This window comes from Hakea prostrata, chromosome 1 (genome assembly GCF_041222555.1).
Source record: "Hakea prostrata isolate BN-2017 chromosome 1, UWA_Hpros_2, whole genome shotgun sequence".
NCBI lineage: Eukaryota > Viridiplantae > Streptophyta > Magnoliopsida > Proteales > Proteaceae > Hakea > Hakea prostrata.
The window spans coordinates 19,850,008-19,872,381 of NC_142600.1; the positions used below are offsets into that span (position 1 = coordinate 19,850,008).

Here is a 22,374-nt window from a genome sequence, read left to right on the forward strand (position 1 = left end):
CATTAAGGGAAGGAATAAAATAGAGAGGGGAGATAGATTGGGGGTCAATGAATTTATTGATGAGATTATGAGGGAAGGGGGGCCAGACCTAGAGGGAAGAGGGTGAGAGAAGGTTAGAGAAGAAAGAGACAACTTCAGCTTTGATGCCAGAGGGGTCTAAGATCCAAGAACAATTATTAGAGAGGAGAACAGGAATGGAGTTATGATTATGGCGAGCTTTAAGAGATTGAGGGAAAGAAAGCGGTGTTGGAGTCCCCAAGCAGGAGCCATTTGATTCTGGCTTTTTGGTGGAGGAAACTTTCTTCGAGAGAGATAAGAGAAGACAACTTGATGAAAGGTCCTTTTCATTTTCCGCGAACAAAGGGTTGAGGGGGTCATCTTGAAGGAGGGCTTGGGTTCTTAAGAGATTAGAGCGGCTATCGGAGACCCTAGAGGAAATGTTCCCAGAAGTGGAAGAGTTCCAGAGACGGAGAGCTTCCTTAGTGTTCCTAAGCCCTTGAAAGTCCCTCAACTATCAAGTCCTTTGTTTATAGATTGAAATCACAATACAACTCATATTAGGAAACTTCAAAATGAAATAGGAAACCAAGTAAAACAGGGAACCAATGTTCACGAGTAAGACCAAGTGTTGACTCGAGATCTATATTTTTTTAAACCATATTTTCCCTTTTTACCCCTAACCTCTTTCACGTTTAAAACCAACAAGTTTAGATCAAGGGGTTTAAGGGGAGGGAGGCCTTATGTAGTGCCAAGTAGATGAGGAGGTGAAGTTGCCCAAGAGAGGGGGAGCCAGGAAGAGCCAGAGGAGTTGATCATGGGGAGGATGGGAAGAGAGGGTAGTTGCCTTGGGAATACCTAACGAATAGAACCCTTGAGGCCTAATGAGATGATAGAGGATCCCAGGGATGCCACGGATCAAGCCAGAAGGAGATGTTATTGTCAGTGGAGAACATTGAAGAGAACGCAAGGAGGGAAAAAGTATGTAGACCACCAAGTATTTTACACTGGAACCACGTTGGGTTGTGGGGGACTAGTGCAGTCTAGATAGAATCAAATATGAGAAGATGGGTAGGCCCAATCGACCCAAACTGAATCTTGTTTTGAGGCTACTTTCTAGATGAGTTTGAGGAGGCCGCAATATTATAGTCTATTCTACAGATGCCCAGACCTCCTTCAACCTATAGTCCAGCTGATTGGATGGAGGAACTTGGAGATTTCTTTACCTTTCCATAATAAGCTGCAAAGAAGACTTCAATGGATTAACTAGTGGACTTTGGGAGAGCGAAGACCCCATGATGTACGACAACAGAAGTACCAATATGTAAACCAAGGAGGGAAATGGCTAGTTTTACTATAAGTGATGAATAGTAGAGCTTGCCAGCATTTTGGAAGCTTACGGCTAGGGTTTAGGGTCTTAGATTGTTGAGAAACACAATGTTGGTAGAATGGCTTGAATTAATCAATGTGATCACAAGCCCTCTATTTAAAATAAAGTAGAAAGAACATTATTAAATAAATACCCTTACTTGGGTAACAAGAAAATAGAAAATTACATGAACAAAAACTCTAATAGATTTGGACTCCTAGTAGGACTCAACCAATACTCCCCCTCAAGTTGAGGCATTAATGGTAGTCATGTCCAACTTGCCTATAATAGGAAGGAAACCTCGTTTCTTCAAACCCTTAGTGAAAATATCTGCCACTTGGTCTCTAGACTTCACAAAAGGCATACAAATGAGCCCTTCTTCCAGCTTTCCACAAAAAACCTATCAATTTCAATGTGTTTAGTTCGATTATGTTGTACAGGATTCATGGTGGGAGATCTCGCTCTCGGGCGAGATCTTGCCACTCAAGAAAAGCGAGATCTCGACCGAGATGAAGAGATCTCGGTCAAGATCTACCAAAAAAATGGCGGTAGTCTCGGTGGCCCATCTCCGTGGGTTTTAGGGCTCTGGTTGGGCTGAAACTTGGTATTTAGCCTATTTAAGGCCTTTTGAACACATTGGTGGCCTTAGATTTGTGAGAAAATAACCCTAACTATGTCTCCTAAGTCGACCCTATGTGTAAAACCGAAATTCTGTGAAATGTAAGGTTAGAGACTTAGAGTCTTAGTCTCTTAGAGTCTTAGAGAGTCAGAGAGACAGAGACAACATGTAATATTGTAATGTAAAGATATCAAGTAATTCAAGTTAATGAGTTATCATTTATCAACTATCAACTATCAAGTATCAAATACAATATGATTACACATCAAGTATTCAAGTCAACAAGTGATCAAAGTTCAAACTATCAAAGATTTAAAGTAATAAATTGTTAAATACTTAAATGTCTTCAAAATTTTACAACCATAAGAATTAAGAAGATTACAACTTACAACTTACAAGACTAAGAGTCTAAGACTAAGAATGTCAAAACTCAAAATTACAACTTACTAGACTAAGACTAAGAGTATGACTGTATGAGTATCACTCAGCATTCTGCATCAATTGATTTTGAACGGTGGCCACATATGACTCCCAAGTCAATCCATCACTAAAGTGTGTCACATATCGGTTTATATGGAACTGATATGTCTCCATGTCGAATACCTGGAGGAATAGCACTCTGGGATAACCATCAATCATGGGTGGGTGAAAGATCCATTGTTGTTGTTGTTGTTCATATTGTTGTTGAGTATCTAAGGTAGGGGTTTCTAAACCACTCAGTTAATAACCCACCTTCACTCCCATATGTGTACTCTCCAGGTGCAGGGTCTTGAGGAATAGTATGCCTCCATAAGAAGAATACCCAATATAATTTGACTCAGTGGAGTGATCCCCGTATTGGTACCCCGATGACTGCCAACTGTTCAAACTCTGCTGTTGTGAATCACTCTGACCATGATCTAGGCTCATGCTTCCCATGTTGAATTCAAGATCATGCATGCTTGCATCATCATTTGGTTGCCCTTGCCCCTGCCCCTGGTTTGATCTGCTCTTCCTACTCCTAGCATAAGTCCCAGAGATAGGGGAACTGTGGGTCGCATGTGTCGGATGACTCGGACCTGGTGGAGGTGACTCCCTTTGTTGATGCTGACTTCCACCAGAAACACGACCAGCCTGACTGCCTCCATGACTCGAACTCGATGGCTGACTTGGGCCACTTGGCCCTTTGGTAACATCGGCATCATCTGAATCCCCACTACTAGTTGTCACCTCAGTTGTTTTAAGTCGACCAGGTGGCTCCTCAAATGGTACAATTGGTCGTCCTTCTGATGCCAGCTGTAGCAGCCTGACCCTTATCAGAAGATACATGCTCAGCCACAACATCTGGGCCCATAGCAACAGCAATGGTAGGATCCGGCTGCCCTCCTAGCCCATCCAACACTGGGCCACCTCGATCCCTAACCCACTGATATATGACATCATCTTCCTCATCTTCTGCGAGGGGCTCGTGGAATACATCAATCAACTCAATCGGTTCACGATTGTCGTCATCTATATCATCTTGTATGTGCCCTACTCTCAATCTCATGTTGTAATGCACATACACTAAGTCCTCGAGCCTCTTACTCCCCAATCTGTTTCGTACCTTATTATGGATGAGCGAGAAGGTGCTCCAGTTCCTCTCGCAACCAGAGGATGAGCAAGTTTGTGAGAGTACTTTAATTGCTATGTCCGTGAGATTTGGCGCACTAGTTCCATATAGCACCCACCAGTCAGCTGCATAACCAAAAATAAGAATGCATTAGGCAAGTAAATCTTTATATTTATATAACTTATCAGTTATCATTTATAGAGTTAGTCTATAGACTTATAGACTTAATAACTTATAGAGTAGTGGACTATTTACCAGGATCAGTTTTTTGCCTAGTTACAACTGCAGAAGGCTTTCCAAAACTCCCAGAGGCATCCCTGAACTCCCTGATCTGTACACCAATTCTTCAATTATTGTATTATGTATATGCTTAATGGCTAATGCACTAATGCAAGACGTTGAAGAAACAATTGAATAAGTTCTCACCTCTCCATTAATTGTCCCTTGCATGACGGGATTTGACACAAGCTTCTCCACCACCTCTTGCACCGCAGTCATCAACTGTACATCAAGCCCCAGATCATTCTTGTAATGGTACTTTGGGTTGAGGTAGTAAGCTTGCATTGTGGAAATAAAAAATTTGGTTAGTGACTTAGTGATTTGGTTGTTTACTTGTTTATAAATTATAAGTTATAACAAATAAAGAATGTAAATTAAAGTATACAACAAAAAAAAGACTTAAAAGTGACTCACCAGCCAAGTGCAAAGGATGCATCAATTGCATCTCCCATCTATTATCGATGATCCTCTCGTAGGATTTGAAGGTGCTAGGGGCAGCAGCTCTAACCAACTCTTTCATTTGCTGGAGGGCAGCATATATGTGGGGCATTGTGGGCTTCTTCTCCGTATCCACCATCCTTAAAACAAACACAATAGGCTCTATAATGCCCAGTGTCCTATTCAGCTGCCTCCAAAAGGAATCATCAGCAATGGTTTGTTGGGCTAGTACTGCATCAGGATGGCTAGATCCACGCCAACCAAATCACTCCTCACTTGCAAACATGTGCCGAAGACCCACCACTTTCTTCTGGAAGCTTTTCAGAGCTACATAGTTGGTGGCGAATCTAGTCAATCCAAGTCTAACTAGATCACCCTTACAGTGGTTCCTCATCGTCTTCAACACATAACCATGGTTATAAATAAAATTACTAACCCTTCTAGCCCTCTCAACCACAATATTGATTGACTTTCTTATCCCCAAGTCCTTCAACATAAGATCAATCGAATGAGCTGCACATGGTGTCCAAAAGAGGTGGATCCTGTTGTTCTTCTTCCTCATCAACATTTCTACAGCTTTTTTGAAGTTAGCACCATTATCTGTGACAATTTGGACAACATTCTTTGGCCCTACCTCGAAGACCACCTCCCTAAGAAGCTTGCAAAGGTAGTCAACATCTTTGATCTTATCTGAGGCATCCACTGACTTAAGGAAGGCTGTCTTTCCATTGCAGCTTGCCATGAAATTAATGATGGACTGTCTAGTAGGACCAGTCCATCCATCAGCCATCACAGTAACACCAAATGTACTCCACTTTTCCTTTAATGAACCAATGTATTCATCCACCTCCTGCTTTACTTTGGGTAAATATTTATTCATTACTTCCCAAGCACTTAGGCCTTTAACCCCTACACCTGCCCTAGCAACTGCATTGATCATCCCCTGATAGTATGGTGTTTTGGCTACATTGGGTGCAATATTGTTGTAGAGCATGAATTTGCCGATCGCCAACCTAGCTTCCTCCTCCCTACTGCCTTCTCTACCTCCAACAAACATATATGGAATGCTTCTTTGAAAGATGTCTTGTTGGTTGAAGAGGGAGGGGTCTTGGTCAAATGTGGAATCATAATGTCTAGTCTTCCTCCTCCTCCTTTCGGTCCTCTCAGTCTCAGTTCCCTGAAAACTATGTCTAGGTGGCATGGACGCCCCTGACCCCGAACCACCTGCTCCCCTTGTCTGTTCATATTGCCTCACACTCTCAGCATGTAAGGACTGTCTGTTAGCTTCCATTGCAGCCTTCATCTGTCTCCATTCGGCTCGTGACTCAACACCCATAACCCTCCTCCTCTCTTCATCGTCGTTGACTCCTCATCAACATCAAGAATAGGTCTAGATAGCACTGTATCCTCAAATTCCCTTTGCTTTTGTGCCATCTCGACCCTTTTTTGTTTCCCTCCCCTTAAAGTTGCTGCAATTGCTTTTTGCACTTCATAAGGAACCTTGGGACACTTGGAAACATCTTTGTAACCACCAGACAAATGTTGCTTTAATCTAGTTGAACCACCAGAATTCAAAGTCTTGAGGCAATACTTGCATCGGGATTTCTTCTTGTCAGCAATCAGGTGGATCCTCATGTTGCCAAGCAATGTCCTGAGTCCCACTATTAGTGCCGCCACTCCCACTAGTTGCCATTTAATATTCAAATGTACAGCACTGAAAGTCTGAAATACATACATGAATGTTACCAAATAATCATTAGAATAATTTTTAGATACATAAAAACATGTAAAAACAATTTATAAAACAGCAAAACACACACTTTGTTCTAAGATAACATATATATAGTGCTCAAACAATTTTAAAAAATAATAATAATAATAATTTTTTAATAAAATATTATTTTTCATTATTATTTTATTTAATTATTTAAATAAAAAAATTAAAAATAAATACAGCAAGCATGATAATCAAAATATTAATACATGAGATTGTAGCCCTCTAAAGGTAGTTTAACATAAATAATAATCACATTCATATCATAAGTATTTATTTATAATCTTTAATTTTAATTTTTTAGATAATATATTTTTTAAGTACGAAAATTCAAAAAATTAAATAATAACAGAAAATTAAAATTTTTTCCATGAAAGTGTAGATCAAAGTTTGATCATCAACATATATTTATACCACACTCATACAATCATTGTAGAACCTTGTATTTGAAAAAAATCAAATTTGGGGGAAAATCTTACATTTCTTGAAGATCACTTGAAATAGGCTTGAATCACTTGAAATATGGTTGAATTTGTTGTTGTAGATGAGTTGATGATGTTGCTATGTTGGATCCCCAACAAATTCCGGCCAAAAATCGAGTTTTCCGGCCAAATTTGGGTTTCCAGCGAGATAGGAGAGAGAGAGAGAGAGGCTCGAGAGAGGTGAAATATGCCTCTCTCGAGCGAGACAAGGGCTTTAAAAAGCCCATAAAGTGTGGAAAAAAGACCGGTTAGCAAGATCTTGCCGAGATATTGGGATCTTGCCAGAGATCTCGTCTCGCTATTGGAAAAAAGCGAGATATCTCGTGAGATCTCCCACCATGACAGGATTATTGGCAATATTAATGCCCGCCTTGTTGTCACAATATAGCATCATAGGATTTGGAACTTGGACTCCAATATCTTCTAGCAAGCCTTTCAACCATAGTAGCTCACAAATTCCACGAACCATAGCTCTATATTCAGCTTCAGTACTGGATAAAGCTACCACATTTTGTTTTTTACTTCAATAAGTAACTAGATTACCTCCAACAAAGGTACAGTAACTTGTAATTGACTTTCTGTCAGGAGATCCAGCCCAGTTTACATCACTGTGTGCTTCTACTCTTAGATTATTAGTGAGTGACAAAAGTATTCCTTTTCCAGGAGTTCCCTTCAAATATTGCAGTATCCTGGTAAGTGGTAACAGCCTTCATATGAGCTAAATATGGATTATGCATGAACTGGCTTACTATCCCCACGGCATAAGTGATGTCTGGCCTGGTGTGGGACAAGTGAATAAGCTTCCCTACCAGCCTTTGTATCTTCCTTTGTCCATTGGTTCTCCCTCTTTCTCTTTAAGTTTAGCTCCAACTTTAATAGGAGTATCAACTGCTTTACACCTCAACATTACCACTTCTGAGAATAAATCTAAGACATACTTTCTTTGGGATAGGTATATACCCTTCTTTGATTGAGCCACATCAATCCCTAAGAAGAACTATAACTTCCCTAGATCTTTAATCTCAAACTCTCTGCTAAGAAAGTCCTTCAACCTTTGAATTTCCTCACCATCATTCCCTGTGATGACAATATCGTCCACATAAACAATAAGAAGTGTGATATTAGTACATGACTTTTTGACAAACAGTGTATGATCAACATTGCTTTGTTTGTACCCAATAGAAGTCATTGCCTTCAGGAGGTGTCCAAACCAACATCTAGGAGATTGTTTTAACCCATAAATTAATCCCTTCAACCGACAAACTTTCCTTGCAATATTATCATTAGAGAAACCATATGGGATTTCCATATAGACTTCTTCCTCTAACTCCCCATATAAGAAAGCATTCTTCACGTCTAGTTGGTGCAAGTTCCAGTCTTTGTTTACAGCTATAGACAACAGAACTCGACAAGTCTCCTGATAATCAATCTTATATGTCTAGGTAAACCTTTGCAACGAGTCTAGCCTTCAACCTGTTGACTGATACATCCATATTTTGTTTAATCACAAACACCCATTTGAAGCCCATGATTTTTTTTCCTGAAGGAAGTGTAATCAGCTCCCAAGTATCATTTTTCTTCATTGCCTGCATTTCCTCTACCATAGTTGCCTTCCATCTCTTATCAAGCATAGGCTTCCGCCAACTTTTGGGAACAAATATAGATGATAGAGAGGATATAAAGCACAAGCAAGAGTCGACAAAAAGTCATAAGAAACATATTTAGTTATGGGATGTTGAATACAAGATCTGACTCATTTTCTAACAGCAATAGGAAGATCAGAAGAAGATACCTCAGGGGGAACAGTAGAATCTGATTTTAGCACAGGAGACTGAAGTGGTAACGTGTCACCTTTTTCGACCTACTTTGGCCGGTTGTAATTCTTCCTCTGATAAGTCTGCACCTCCTTATTCTGGTCAATTTGGTTTTGAAATACCTCAATAGTGTGCCTCACAAGAGAGGTCTCCCCCTGCCAGATTCTTCACATGGTTCAGAAAATGAAGGGGGAGAATTAGAGTCCTCAGGTATACTAGCCAAAGTCTCCCCCTGGTTAGAAAACTCTTCTTGAACTCTTAAGTTGTGTTGGTGTGTGATAGGAAGGTCTAGAGTTGGAAATAACACCTCTCCTCTAGGACTCTCCCCCTGGAGAGGTGTATAGTAAGGGCAAAACTCATTAAAAATTACATCAATGGATACAATGCTATTCCTGGAAGGAGGATGATAACAGTTGTACCCTTTCTGAGTAGCAGAATACCCCAGAAATATGCAACGTAGGCCGCGGGGAACCAGCTTACTCTGGGGGGCTGTGATTCTAGCATAACACACACATCCAAAAATCTTTGGGGGAATAACAAAAAAGGAGGCTCCCTAGAGAATTTCATTAGGACATTTAAAACCAAATATCCTACAAGGCATCATATTCATAAGATAAAAGGCAGTGAGTATAGCATCACTCCAGTATTGGTCAGGGACATTCATAGCAATCATAATTGAATGGGCTATCTTTAAAAGATGCCGATTCTTCCTTTCGGCAACCCCATTTCGGGCAATCGTATCAACACAACTGGTCTGGTGTATTATGCCAGAGTCAAAGAGATATCTCTAAAATTCACCATTAATATACTATGTGCCATTGTCACTGTGAAGGATCATCACAGTGCCATTGAACTGAGTTTCATTCATATTATGAAAATCACAAAAATATTGGAAAACCTCATTTTTATTTTTATTTTTAAATATAAATCCATATAGAACAAGAGTGACAATCAGTAAAAGTAACAAAGTACATATGGCTAGTAATAGACACACATCGGCAGAAGCCCCACACATCAGTATGAATTAGCACAAAAGGAATAGATTTTCTATTATAAAGAGAAGGTAAATAAGTAGAACGAGTCTACTTCGCAAAAATGCAAGCTTCACAAAAAAATTCATCCGTGTTATAAGAAGAAACTAAATCAGGAAATACTTTCTTCAAAGTTCTTAGAGGGGGGGTGACCTAGCCTACGATGCCACTGATGAAGGTATGATATTACCAAATGGACCTAATTAGAAGATGCAGTCAGAGTAGAAGTAGATCCTTTAATCGGCTCTAGCAAATAAAGTCCATTGTCTAATTTACCATGTCCAATCTCCTTCCCCGTGACCAATTCCTGAAAGACACAGTAAGATGGGAAAAATGTCACTTTACAATTCAAGTCATGCGTAAGACTATTGATAAAGAGCAAGTTAGTAAAGAAAGATGGAACATGTAAAACTTTAGACAAAGAAAGTGATAGAGAATGCTGAACGATCCCTTTTCCAGCAATGGAATAAAAGACGTCATCAGCAATTCGAACTTTATCCTTTTTAGAAGTTGGAGAATAATGTAAGAAAAAGGAGGATAAATCTGTCATATGATATGTGGCTCTTGTATCAATGATCCAAGGAGCAAAAAATGAAGAAACATAGAAGACTGTAAAAGTTATACCTGAAGTAGCAAGGTAGGAGTTAGCATGGGTAATAGAGGAAGCAGTGGTAAAGTTATACCGGCAGTAGAACGACTGCAGAATATGTTGTAGACTAGCTAACTCCTTCGTGAAAAACCAATGTTCTGCAAAGGGTGTGTGAAACTGTCTTAAAAAGATTAGCCTTCGGTTTTTCCTCTTTTTTTTCTCAAAATCAGCAGGTTTCTAATGCAACTTCCAACAATTGGCCTTGGTATGATATGGTTTGTGACAGTGCACATACTTGACAATTTCCTTAACCAAATCAGATTTAGTGCTAATAGACTATAAGGTTGACTTTTCCACAATAGAAGCATGAAGCATGGCTAATCGACGGCTTTCCTCACACTAAACAAAACTCTGATCTAATCATATTCTACATTCAAACCTACCAAGAAGTCATATACCCGAATCTTTTTTTGGGTGAATAAAGAATTATATTAAAGCAGCAAAAGCAAGTACAAAGAGAATAAGGGGAGCGATAGCCCTTCAAGAGTGGGGCTGAATGGGGGAAGTGAGACTCCAGGAACTAACAATTAACCTATTCATTGGAGAGTTAGGCACAGGGGGATGGGGAAAGGAGAACAATCTAGAGGAAACATCAAAATTGATGGCTTTCCAAATCCCATCTTAGGAACGGTATTTGGAGCTCCATCTCCTCATGTTACTCTCCCATCACAAGTGATGAATGGTAGCGGCAAAGACAAGCTTACCTACATGGTCACAAAACGAGGAGCCAAAAAAGCTTCTCAGGATCCAAATCCAATCATGACTAAACCCAAGGGAGCATCTCGATCTCGGCCAAATAGAATCACTTGCAAGGGTCCATAAGGAGTGGGAAAAGGGGCAGGTGAAAAATAGGTGGTCAAGGTCCTCAAGGCCATTCCAGTATAGGATACAGTTAAGGTTAACAGGGATATAGCGGCTAATAAGGAATGCTTGAGTGGGAAGGGCAAGGTTAAAAGCTCTCTAGAGGGTAAGGGAATGGTGGGGAATGTGGCTTTTGAACTAGACAAGAGGGGCCCAAGGAACAGGGGGAAAGGGTCTCTGAGGAGGTTCCAAGCGGAGGTGGTAGTGAAGGATTTAGTGTGGGAGGGAAGCCAAATGGATAAGTCAGAAGGACAGGGCAACAAGGGAGGGAGGGAGTTCCAAATTTGTGTGAGATTGGGGTGGGGGAGGGGGACCAAGAACCATTAGAGACGAAGGATGAGATGGATATAGCTTTAGGGATTCTTGTGTCATAGACAGCGCGGGAACCAAGGAGAGTGAACAAAATACCATCGGATGCCAGGGATCAAGCCAAAAGGAAGTAAAGGATCCAAAGGAGATTTGGGTAGAGAAGGCGGAAAGGGCACGAGGACAGAGAATAAAGAGTTTCCTCCAAATTCAGGAAGAGGTGGAGAGGATCAGGACAGTCCAAATGGAATTTGATTAAGAAGTGTAAAGGATAAGTCTCTGAATTCAAATATTTGAATTGTAATTCATACAATATTAATATACATCTCCCACTCACTAATCTGAGTGTGGAAGAATTCTCTCTCAAACGAAATTATAACTTGGTATCAATTTTTCAGCCTCAAACCGCCATCTACATGATCCTCAGGACCAGCTCCACCACTGCCATGGCTTCTTCTTTGATTTCACCTACCAACATCGTTTCTCTCCTACCTGTAAAGCTTGATTGAAGCAACTATCTCTAGAAATCGCAATTTCTTCCTCTACTTCATGCATATGACATTTCTGGCTATGTCGAGGGAACCAATCCAGCTCCTCCTCAAACCATACCCAATCCCTTCACCACATCAACCTCCATTCCTAACCATGCATATTCTCAATGGCGCAAGCAAGACCAGATGATCTTATCTTGGATCATCTCCTCCCTTTCTGAAAGTGCTATTTCTCAAATCGTTGGTCTCACCACTTCCCACGCCGCTTGGAATTCCCTTGAACAGACTTATGCCTCCCAATCTCAAGCCCGCATAATGCAATTGGAATACCAACTTTTGCAAATTCGCAAAGGCCACTCTTCTATGGCCCGAATATTTTAGAAGATTAAATCTATTGTTGATCATCTTGCCGCCGCTGCTCACTTAATTTCTGATGCAGATATTATCCTCACAATGCTTTGTGGCCTAGGCCATGAATATGAATCTTTTGCCACCTCAAGTACCTCCCGTCTTGACCCTCTTTCCCTTAATGGTTTCATAGGCCTTTTACTGAATCAAGAAATCTTCAAAGATCAAACAAGACAACAACTTGACTTGCCTTCATCAGAAGTTAATCTATCCACCAGATCAACCCCCCCCCACCCACTAACCGAAATCGTGGCCCCTTTCACAGCTATGGAACAGGACGAGCTCGAGGTTACTCCAATCGTGGTCGACATGCAAAACATCTTCCACCTCTCCTCTCTACCCCTATGGTTGCTTGTCAGATTTGCAACAAAACTAATCATACAGCTGTGCAATGTTATTTTTGCAATGCACCATGTGACAATGCCTCCAAGCTGAATTCTTCTCCATAAGCTTTCTTGGCAGAACCCACGGCTTTATTTGATCCTTCTTGGTACCCTGACTCAAGTGCCACTCATCATGTTACATCCAATGTAACCCACATGGATACAACAATGCCTTACCATGGTATTGATCAACTTCACATTGGTAATGGTTCAGGTTTGCATATAAAAAATATTGGAAGTGCTTCTCTATCAACGCCTTCCAAAATTCTTACTTTATCTAAAGTGCTACATGTTCCTTCTATTACTAAAAATTTGCTCTCTCTGAGTAAATTTACACGTGATAATGATGTTTATATGGAATTTCATCCAAGTTCGTGCTTTGTGAAGGATCAGAATACGGGGGTTGTTACAGTAACGACTGAGTGAGATCATTGTGGGGGTTAATCCTCTACCCATTCCTAAGATGAAAACAGTGATACCCGTAAGGAATAGGTTAAGCTTATGCTTTTAATGATTCTTATGCATTGGACAAATGTTGGATGCAAGAGGAGTAATGCGGGTTACTCTTAAGAAAGAAACCACCTATGTGAGAGAGAAGAGGGGCCGCTTCAAAGGAGAATTGTGAGGGCTTAATTCTCTAGAAACTCTCGCAGAACCAGGATGATGTCCACGGCCAAAACAGACATAACCATGAGAAATGTAATTGTGTCAGGGGAATGCCTGTGTGGAGTATAGCATCATTTACACAAATGGCAGAAAAGTTCAAGGACATCGCGTCTACTGTTTAGCCAATAAAGTAAATATACTTTCACAAGGGAAGGTTCAAAGGCAAAACCTACCTATCCTAAGCAAACTTTACCCGTAGATTTCTATCACCAAGTCGGGTCTTTGTTTATTTTCTAATTAATTGTCATTTTCATTCATGTGGGGGATTGTTGGAATATGCTCTTTGAGCATGAGTGAATGTGAATGAAAATCATTCATTATGGAGAATTTGTGGAAATAAGTGCATGGAATACCTATGGATTATTTGATGATTCATTGCACAAGGAGAGATCATAAATGAAGGGTTATGGGAATACCTATGGACTATTTGGTGGTTCATTTCTCAAGGAGAGATAATGAATGGAGGGTTATGATTAAAGGGTCTTCTCATTTCCCTAACATAGTTCATAAGTGAAGTCATAATGAGACTTTTTATTTCCCAAGAAAGCTCTTCATTTCCCTAAACTTAATTCATTAAGTTTGGTAGTAATTGACGATGACTCTTAGTTTTGTCAAGTGACAAAGGCTTCCACTATAAATGGGGATCCACCCTGATGAAGACAAGTTTTGTGGATTCTTCTTTCTTGTGTTTCAAGGTCTTTTGCTAACATTATTTTGAGAGTATTCATAATGTTGTGTGGTTCTTGTTAATGGTTGATTGAAGCTCTTCCTTTGACAAGTAGACAGTTTTTGGGTTTATTACTTCTTTCAGTTTTCAATCTGATGGTGCCAAGGAATATGAATATTTTGATCATTTTTTTAAAGAGAATGGTATATCTCATCAGTATTCATGCCCACACACTTCTAAACAGAATGGGAGAGCAGAACGGAAGCATAAACATATAGTAGAAACAGGCCTCGCTCTTATGGCTCGTGCTTCAGTCCCCCTTATTTTCTGGCCAGCCACCTTTGAAACGGCCGTCTTCTTAATTAACAAAATGCCTAAACCGGTACTTGGGAATAAATCTCCATTTCAGGTGTTATATCACAAAGATCCAAATCTTTAATTTCTCAGAATCTTCGGATGTGCATGTTTTCCTTGGTTACGGCCTTATAACAAAAACAAGCTGCAATATCGCTCCAGACAATGTATCTTTATTGGATACAGCACCTCACACAAGGGGTATGTATGTTATGATCCAACTGTTGGCCAATCCTACATCTCTAGACATGTAGTTTTTGAGGAAACCAAGTTTCCCTTTGCAACTCAACCTCTTAACCACCCTTCCCGCTCTCACTCCACTCCCACCATAAGACCAGCGGCGGCGACAACCCGCCGGGCGCGCCAGGGGGGGGCGACACGACCCCCCGCGACACGACACAAAGCGGCGACAACGCGTGCGGCGAAGCGCAAAAGCGAACGCCGAAAACGGCGAGGCACGCCAAACGGCGCCGACGCGCGCCAAAGGAGGGGCCCAAAGCCGGGGCGCGCCCCACACCCCGCCGGGGCGGCCCGGACCCCGCGCCACCGGGGCGGGACCCCGCCGCGGCAACAAAGGAAGCAGAGCCAACCACAAGGAAAGAAGAAACAGACACCACACGGATGTGCTCGCATAACAAGATATGAACCAAACCGTGCCGCAAAGGGACAGGCCAATATAAACAGGTAGGGAGTGGTCAAAACACCCCAGTGTTTATGGCCCAAAGGCCGCAACAGCAAAGACCCCACCAGGGGCTCGAACCTACAAAGCGGCGACGGGCGCCGGCGTCCCGGCGACCGAGCGACTGCGAACTTGGTTACAGCTGATAATCTCTTTTCAAATTCAAATTCAAATTTTGAAGTCTCCCATCCCACCCGAAATTCCAATTCAAATTCAAATTCAAATTTTGAATTTTCCCACCCCACCCAAACTTCGAATTCAAATCAAATCTTGAACTCTCCTTTCCCGGTTGAAATTCAAATTCAAATTTTGAAATTTCAGGAACTCTATCTCAACCTCTCCCTACACCCGAAACCTTATCCCATAACCCACCCGAAACCCTAGCCCATAACTCTGCACCATCCCAACCAACTCAACCTCAACCTTACCATGTGCAAACCCGATCCAAAACGGGTCATCCTAAACCCATCTCTAAACTGAACCTCCTAGTCACCTCTTTTGTTGATAATCCTGAAACGGAACCCACCTTATATACCACTGCCAGTAAAGACCCCAAGTGGAGGCTTGCTATGAGTGACGAATTTGATGCTCTCTTACGTAATGGTACTTGGAGTCTAATTCCTCATCAGCCCCACATGAATTTGATTGGAAATAAATGGGTTTACAGAATCAAACGAAACAGTGATGGCTAACATACTACCATACGCTTTTGACACTTTTAGTGCCGTTGTCAAACCTACTACCATACGCTTGATTCTATCACTAACAGTTGCCCAAGGAAGGACTCTTCACCAATTGGATGTTCAAAATGCATTTTTAAATGGCGAATTATCTGAAGAGGTTTACGTAGTTCAACCATAGGGTTTCATTGATCCAGAGAGACCTTATGTATGTCACCTTCAGAAAGCTTTATATGGTTTAAAACAGGCCCCTAGAGCATGGTCTCATCGGCTTGGCAGTTATTTACTCACTCTGGGATTCTCACAGTCCTCATCTGATACGACACTATATTTTCGTACTTCAGCACATCAAACAATCTATCTTCTTGTATATGTGGATGACATTGTCCTCACTGGATCTAGTTCTTCTGAGGTCAATTCTGTCATTATGGCCATTGGCAAGGAATTTGCCATCAAAGATCTTGGTGACTTCAACTACTTTTTGGGGGTTGAGGTCACTCGCTCATCTCACGGTTTACATCTTTGCCAGTCAAAATATTCTTCAGATCTTTTACGAAGGACCAATATGCATGAAGCAAAATCAGTAGCAACCCCGACCTCCATCAGCAAAGCAACCACTGAGGAACCTCCCCTCTATGATGATCCATCCCAATATAGAAGTACAGTGGGTGCCCTTCAGTATTTGACTCTCACACGCCCTGATATAGCATTTGTTGTCAATAGGGTTTGTCAATATATGCATCGCCCTACAATTGATGATTGGGTTGCAGTTAAGAGAATTCTTCATTATCTAAAAGAGACCCCACCCCATGGAATTCTATTTCGGCCAACAACTAATCTTTCTTTCAATGCCTTTAGTGATGCGGACTGGGCCGGTTCAACTATGATCGACTATCTACAAGTGTCTACTGTGTCTACTTGGGCCCTACTTGATCTCTTGGAGTTCCAAGAAACAACCCACTGTGGCCGCTCCTTTATAGGCTCTGAGTACAAAGGGGTTGCTAATGCTACCGCTGAGCTGATATGGTTACGTCAGCTACTGCTTGAACTTGGGGTTGTCACTTCTACACCAACTCTATACTGCGATAATATTGGAGCTACTTACCTTGTTGCTAATCCGGTCTTTCATGCACAAACCAAACACATCGAGATTGACTATCATTTTGTTCATGAACAAGTCGCCACCAAAAATCTTTCAATCCAATTCGTTCCCATAGGAGACCAAATCGCAAACATTCTCACCAAAGGCTTATCTGCTCCAAGATTCAAAATTTTAAAGTCCAAGCTCACTGTCTGTTCTCAACCAATGACCTTGCGGGGAAGTGTAAAGGATAAGTCTCTGAATTCAAATTCAAATTCAAATCCACTGTAACTAACTCTATCCTCGATTGATCTTATCTCCAACCGATCAAGAAGAGTTTTGAGTTATAGTTAAAGTATCAACAAGTTGTAGAGTTTGATTGTAAACAAGTTGTAATTCAAATTCAAATATTTGAATTATAATTCATATAATATTAATATACATCTCCCACTCACTAATTTGAGTGTGGAAGAATTCTCTCTCAAACGAAATTATAACTAAAAGATAGGAGTAGACCTAAGAGACCCAGATGGAATCATGCTTGGAAGCAATTTTCCAGATAAGCTTGAGAAAACAAGCTAAGTTAACATCAAGAATGCGACGGATACCAAGACCATTTTAAGATTTAGGGCGACAGATAGCAGCCCAACTGATGGGGTGAAGGAATCGGGAAGATTCTTGGCCTTTCCAAAGGAATGCACAGAAGAGAGGTTCCATAGCATGAATTGTAGCTTTTAGGAAAGGAGAAGATACCACACCAATAAAGATATGAAGATTGGAGAATTGAACGGATGAGCACCACTTTACTAGCAAAGCAAAGGAGTCTACCTTTCCAAAGTTGGAGCTTTTTCCAAATGTGGTCTAGCATGGGGGCACAATGGTGGCGGGTGAGTCTACTAGGGATAATAGGGAGACCAAAATAAGTCACAGGGAAGGACCCCAGCTTAAACCCAGTAAGATGCAAAAGAGAGGTGCAAGTCGAGTCTGAGATGCCTGAGAGGAAGATGGTGGATTTCTCTAGGTTCACTTGAAGGCCAGAGAGAGATTCAAAGTAGGAGATAGCTGAGAGGATGGAGGAGATATAACCGTGATAAGCTTTGGAGAAAATCATGAGGTCATCCGTAAAAGCAAGATGGGAAAGCTTGAGAGATTTACATTTAGGTAAGGGGGAAATGAGGAGTTGGTCAATTTTGGATTGGAGGATATAAGAAAGGACTTTCAGGGACAGGGTAAAGACATATCGGGAGAGAGGGCAACCTTGGGAGATACCAACTCTGGAAGAGAAGTAACCAGCCGGGGAGCCATTGGTGATAATGAAGAAGTGAGGGGAAGAGATACAGATTTCGATCCAATAGATGAAGGAAGGGGGGAAGCCCATAACAAAGAAGACCTCGCTAATAAAATCCCACCAGATGGAATCAAAGGCTTTATGGAGATCAACCTTTAGGAGGCCAGCTGAAGAGTTTGAGGATCTATCAAAACCTCTAACAATTTCCGAAGAGAGAAGGATATTATCAGAGATGCTACCGCCAAAGATGAAGGTAGACTTGTTTGGACTCTGATAAGCCCCCTGGTTATTCAGGTATACAAACACAGGGGTAAACAAGGGAAAGCAGCATTACTTACAGCAGGGACAAAAGAGAACATAGCACCCCTAGCATCTGAAGCAGGGGAGGGGACAAGTGGCAATTCTCTATGAGACAGCACCCATGAGTCTGTTGTAACCAAAGCTATAGAGCAGACATTCCAGGTGGCAGAAGAAGATTGGATAGAAGAGTAAGAATTGGTTAGAGTTTGTTATGAGATAAAGGAAGTATGAAAAGGGGAGAGGGGGTAGAAGTTAAGGGAGAGGAGAAAAACAATAGCAAGCTGTGGTTGTGGGAGAGGGAAGACCTCTCGGGAAGCTCTGGGTGTGAAGCTGTTCTTCTTATTAGGGAAGTGAAGTTGTTCTTGTTTATCTGAGTTTTTATTTGGTTTTTATTTGGTTTTTATTAATCTCAGCAGTCCTTATCAGTTAGTAGAATTACAGTTTAGGAGTTATAACCGATCGGTGTTGCTTAATGAAGTTGATTGTCAATTCAATATTGTCCTACTGATATATGTTTCTGAGTTCAGTAGCTTGCTATTATATGCTTCTAAGTTCAATAGCTTGCTAGTGATAATTCCTATTAGTTTGTTAGAAGTAAAGGATCAATGGGGGTTTAGGGAGGGTCCTATCAGACTCACAAGGGAGGGCAAAACCAACTTAAGACGATTGGCAAGAATTTTGGAGATGAATTTGTAGAGGAGATTGCAAAGAGAGGTCGGGGGGAATTCAGAGAGAGAGGAGGCGCCTGGCTTTTTGGGGATGAGATAGAGAAAGGTTTGGTTGATGAAGGAAAGTTGGGAAGGATTGAGGAAGAATCTACGAATAGTATGAACAAGCTCGCTCTCAAGGAAGTCCCAAGTAGCAAGGAAGAAACCTATGCTGAAACCATCAAGGCCGGGGGCACGATTAGCTTTATAAGAGGGGATAACAAAGAGGATTTCCTCCTGGGAAGGAATAGAGAAGAGAGGGGCCAGGTAAGAAGGGTAAACTTCAATCTTGATACCAGGAGGGTCATCAATCCAACCGCTACTAGTAAGAAGACGAGGAAAAGAATTGAAATTGAGGCAAGCTTTGAGACTACGGTGAAAATAGGCAATATTGGCATCCCCGAGCTCAAGCCACTTGATTCTCGATTTCTGGCGAAGAAAACTCTCTTCCTAGTTTACAAGAGAGGAGAGGTTCAGGGAAAGAAAATTTTCTTCCTCAGCCAATGACGGGTTGAAAGGGTCATTGAGGAGAAGAGATTGGATTCTAGAAAGATCGACCAGGCAAGAAGAGACTCTAGAGGAATGTTGCCAAAAGTGGAGGAATTCCAGGAGCAGAGGGCTATCTTGGTATTCCTAAGCTTACAGGAAAAAGCCACGAGAGGAAGGGAGTGGCAGTGGGCAGGTTGGGTCCAAGCATTTTGGACAATTGGGAGAAACAAGGGATTGGAAGTCCACATATCGAAGAACTTAAAAGGCTTTGGACCAAAAGAAGGAAGATCTTGAAGGTGAAGATGGCAAGGGGAGTGGTACAAGAGGAGAGGGGGGAAGAAGAGGGCATGGGAGGCAGGGAATTGGGAAGTCCAAGAATCATTATCTAAGAAGCGATCAAGCTTGGAGGCAATACGGTCAGCTCCACTTCTTCGGTTTTGCCAAGTGAGGCGGTGGCCAAACCAAAGAAGGTCAAAGAGCCCCATATCCTCAATGCAGGAGTTGAAGGATTCCACCACCACTGGGTCCGGCGGGCAACCATCAACTTGCTCATGCGAGAAACGGACAATATTAAAATCAACTCCTATACCTTAAGGGTGCCCAACCAAGGAGGGGAGAGAGAGCGGAGATCATCCCAAAGCGGGGAATGATCAGAGGGACGATTAAAGCCATAAACAATAGAGAGGAAGGAGGGGGCCAAGGGAGAGGATAAGTGGAGAGGCATGAGTTGAGGGGAGGATAATAGAAGGGAGGGCTGAAATTTAGCCGGGTCCCACAGAATCCAAATGCGGCCATTGGGGGAGAGAGATGAATTAGAGAGGAAAGACCAAGAGGGGGCTATGGAGAGGGCAATCCGACGGGCATTGTCATAATGAATGTGGGTTTCCAAAAGAGCATAGGAAGCTTTCGAGTCACGAAGAATGTGCTTAATTTCAGCTTGTTTAGCAAGGGAATTGAGTGCCCTGACATTCCAGATGAGGATGTTCGACATTTAAAATGGTTGGGGGGGGCAATAATGAGCTGCTGAGGGGGCGGGCAGTGAAAGAGCTAATGGGGAGGGGAATTTAAATGCAGCAAATTATCAAACAAGAGACAGAAGAGGGGGATGGGGTCTCACACAAATACGAATCTAATGGGGAGGGGGTTTCAAAAATATTGGGATCAATGGTGGATCTAATGCATGGGGAGGTGGGATCAGAATTGAGATATGGTTCAGCGGGAGGGGTGGTGAATGTTAAAACTGGGGAGTCAGGGGAGTTGGGAGAGGGAGGGATAAGGGGGTTCAAGAGGTTGGGGGTATGATGGGCAGTAGAGAGAACGTGGTTTGATTGCAACAAGGGACCAGGACCTGTCTGATTCAAGGATTCAAGGGTAGGTGTGAAATCCAGCCCAAAACCTAAATTAGACACCCTATTTGTTTTGGATGAAGAAGAACTTGTTTGATGTTTAACCTTGAAGTTGGACCTTGAGTATGGTGTTGATATGTTTAGAAGGTCCTAGGAAGTCAAGTCGGACCTCTCCCTTAGTGTAGATTCGAAAACCCATAGAAAATTAATGATGGAATTCCCTACTTGAAGAGCTTGGTTGATTTAGAAAAGAGAATGCACCTTGATGAAGAGAAGATTGGTTGATGACCTTAGAGCATGGTTAGATATGATTTAAAGCCATTTTCCTATGCTAGGTAAGTTATAGTTGTTGTGTAGAAAATTTCGTTTGATTCCGATAAGAGAAAGGCCCTAAAATCCCTGTTTTAGGCTATGCTGTCAGCTTGGGTCGAGTGCCTGGGTCGACTGGGCCATGCTACCCACCCACTCGACCCAAGCAAACAGAATCCGAGCAAAATCTTCTGTTTAGGTCCTTATTGCTATATATACCTCATAACTTCGTGTTTTTAGTATCCCTAGCCTCCAAAACACCTAGAGAACGAAGGAAACTCATCTCCAAGCCTCCATTGGTGTGGAAGAAGATCTACATTCAACTCTCAAGCTTTCTCTCTCTTGTTCTTCAATCAAAGGTTAGTATTCAATCTATTATGCTATTGATTCATTCTTACTATGATCATTCTCTTCTCTGATCTGAGATTATAAGGAAGATATTGCATCTCTGCAATCATATCTTCTACAATCTCATCTCTTTCTATAAGCTATGATTTCATATTCATTCTTTACATGATTTCTTCTTAAACTATGATCATGTTCTTATTTCGATTTCTTCTAGCATATTAGATGCATCTCTATGATCATTCTTACTCTTGATTTATTATGTTCATGTACTAGAATGAGATCTCATCATCTCTAGTTCATCTCTTTCATTCAAAGCTTGTTTTCAATGAAAACCATGTTGTTTTCCAAATTAGAAAGTCTTGTTTTCCAAAATAGAAACTATGATTCTAAATTAGTAAGTAATGGTTTTAATGGTGGTTTGATGTCTAAATTATGCTTTTTAGTCTTAGACTACTATGTTAGACATTCCCTCCAAGTTTCGTCGCATTCCGGTTTGTGTAGCATAGGTTTTGGATCAAGATTCTCTTTTTATTTCCGGATTTGCTCTTGGGCAGATTGCCTGGGTCGACTGGAGCACTCAACCCAGCCAATCAACCCACAAGAACAGCAACTCTGTTTTTCATCCGTTTCGACTCCAACCTTTAGGAATCACTTCTTATGACCTATACATGTTTTGTCAAGCTTGTTTAGGTGATTTTGGATTTGTTCTCTGATTTCTTATTTGAAGACTATAAGTTCGGATTACGAGGTGAGTATTCCAACTCACAATATGCCTATTTACATGTCTTTATGTATTATGACATGAATGCATGATTTAGCTACTGTTATGTTAGTTTCCATTATGATATGAATGCTGTAAGTACATTAGGATCTTATTTCCTTATTACTTTATGTACTTGATCATGAATGAATACTTATTCATGTATGTTCCTTATTCATTTAATCTTGTCTTATTATACTCTTCTATT

The 22,374-nt window shown here is 41.4% G+C and overlaps 1 protein-coding gene across 3 annotated transcripts in view; it reads right to left on the reverse strand.

The window, feature by feature from the left end:
- Window positions 1-22,374, reverse strand: part of F2KP (fructose-2,6-bisphosphatase) — an 84,830-nt gene that overhangs the window by 40,024 nt on the left and 22,432 nt on the right. Inside the window, exons 1-4 of one of the 3 annotated variants that reach the window (XM_089168779.1) lie at window positions 4,270-4,545; window positions 4,003-4,133; window positions 3,832-3,907; window positions 3,571-3,701 (exon numbers count right to left, since the gene is read on the reverse strand). The exons of 1 other annotated variant lie outside the window; for it this stretch is intronic. In XM_089168779.1, coding sequence (XP_089024905.1) covers window positions 3,571-3,701; window positions 3,832-3,907; window positions 4,003-4,133; window positions 4,270-4,432 — 501 coding nt within the window. In that variant the 5' untranslated portion in view covers window positions 4,433-4,545. Of the gene's footprint in view, window positions 1-3,570; window positions 3,702-3,831; window positions 3,908-4,002; window positions 4,134-4,269; window positions 4,546-22,374 lie in introns of those variants that run through there. One more of the 3 variants, XM_089168767.1, reaches the window with a different exon arrangement.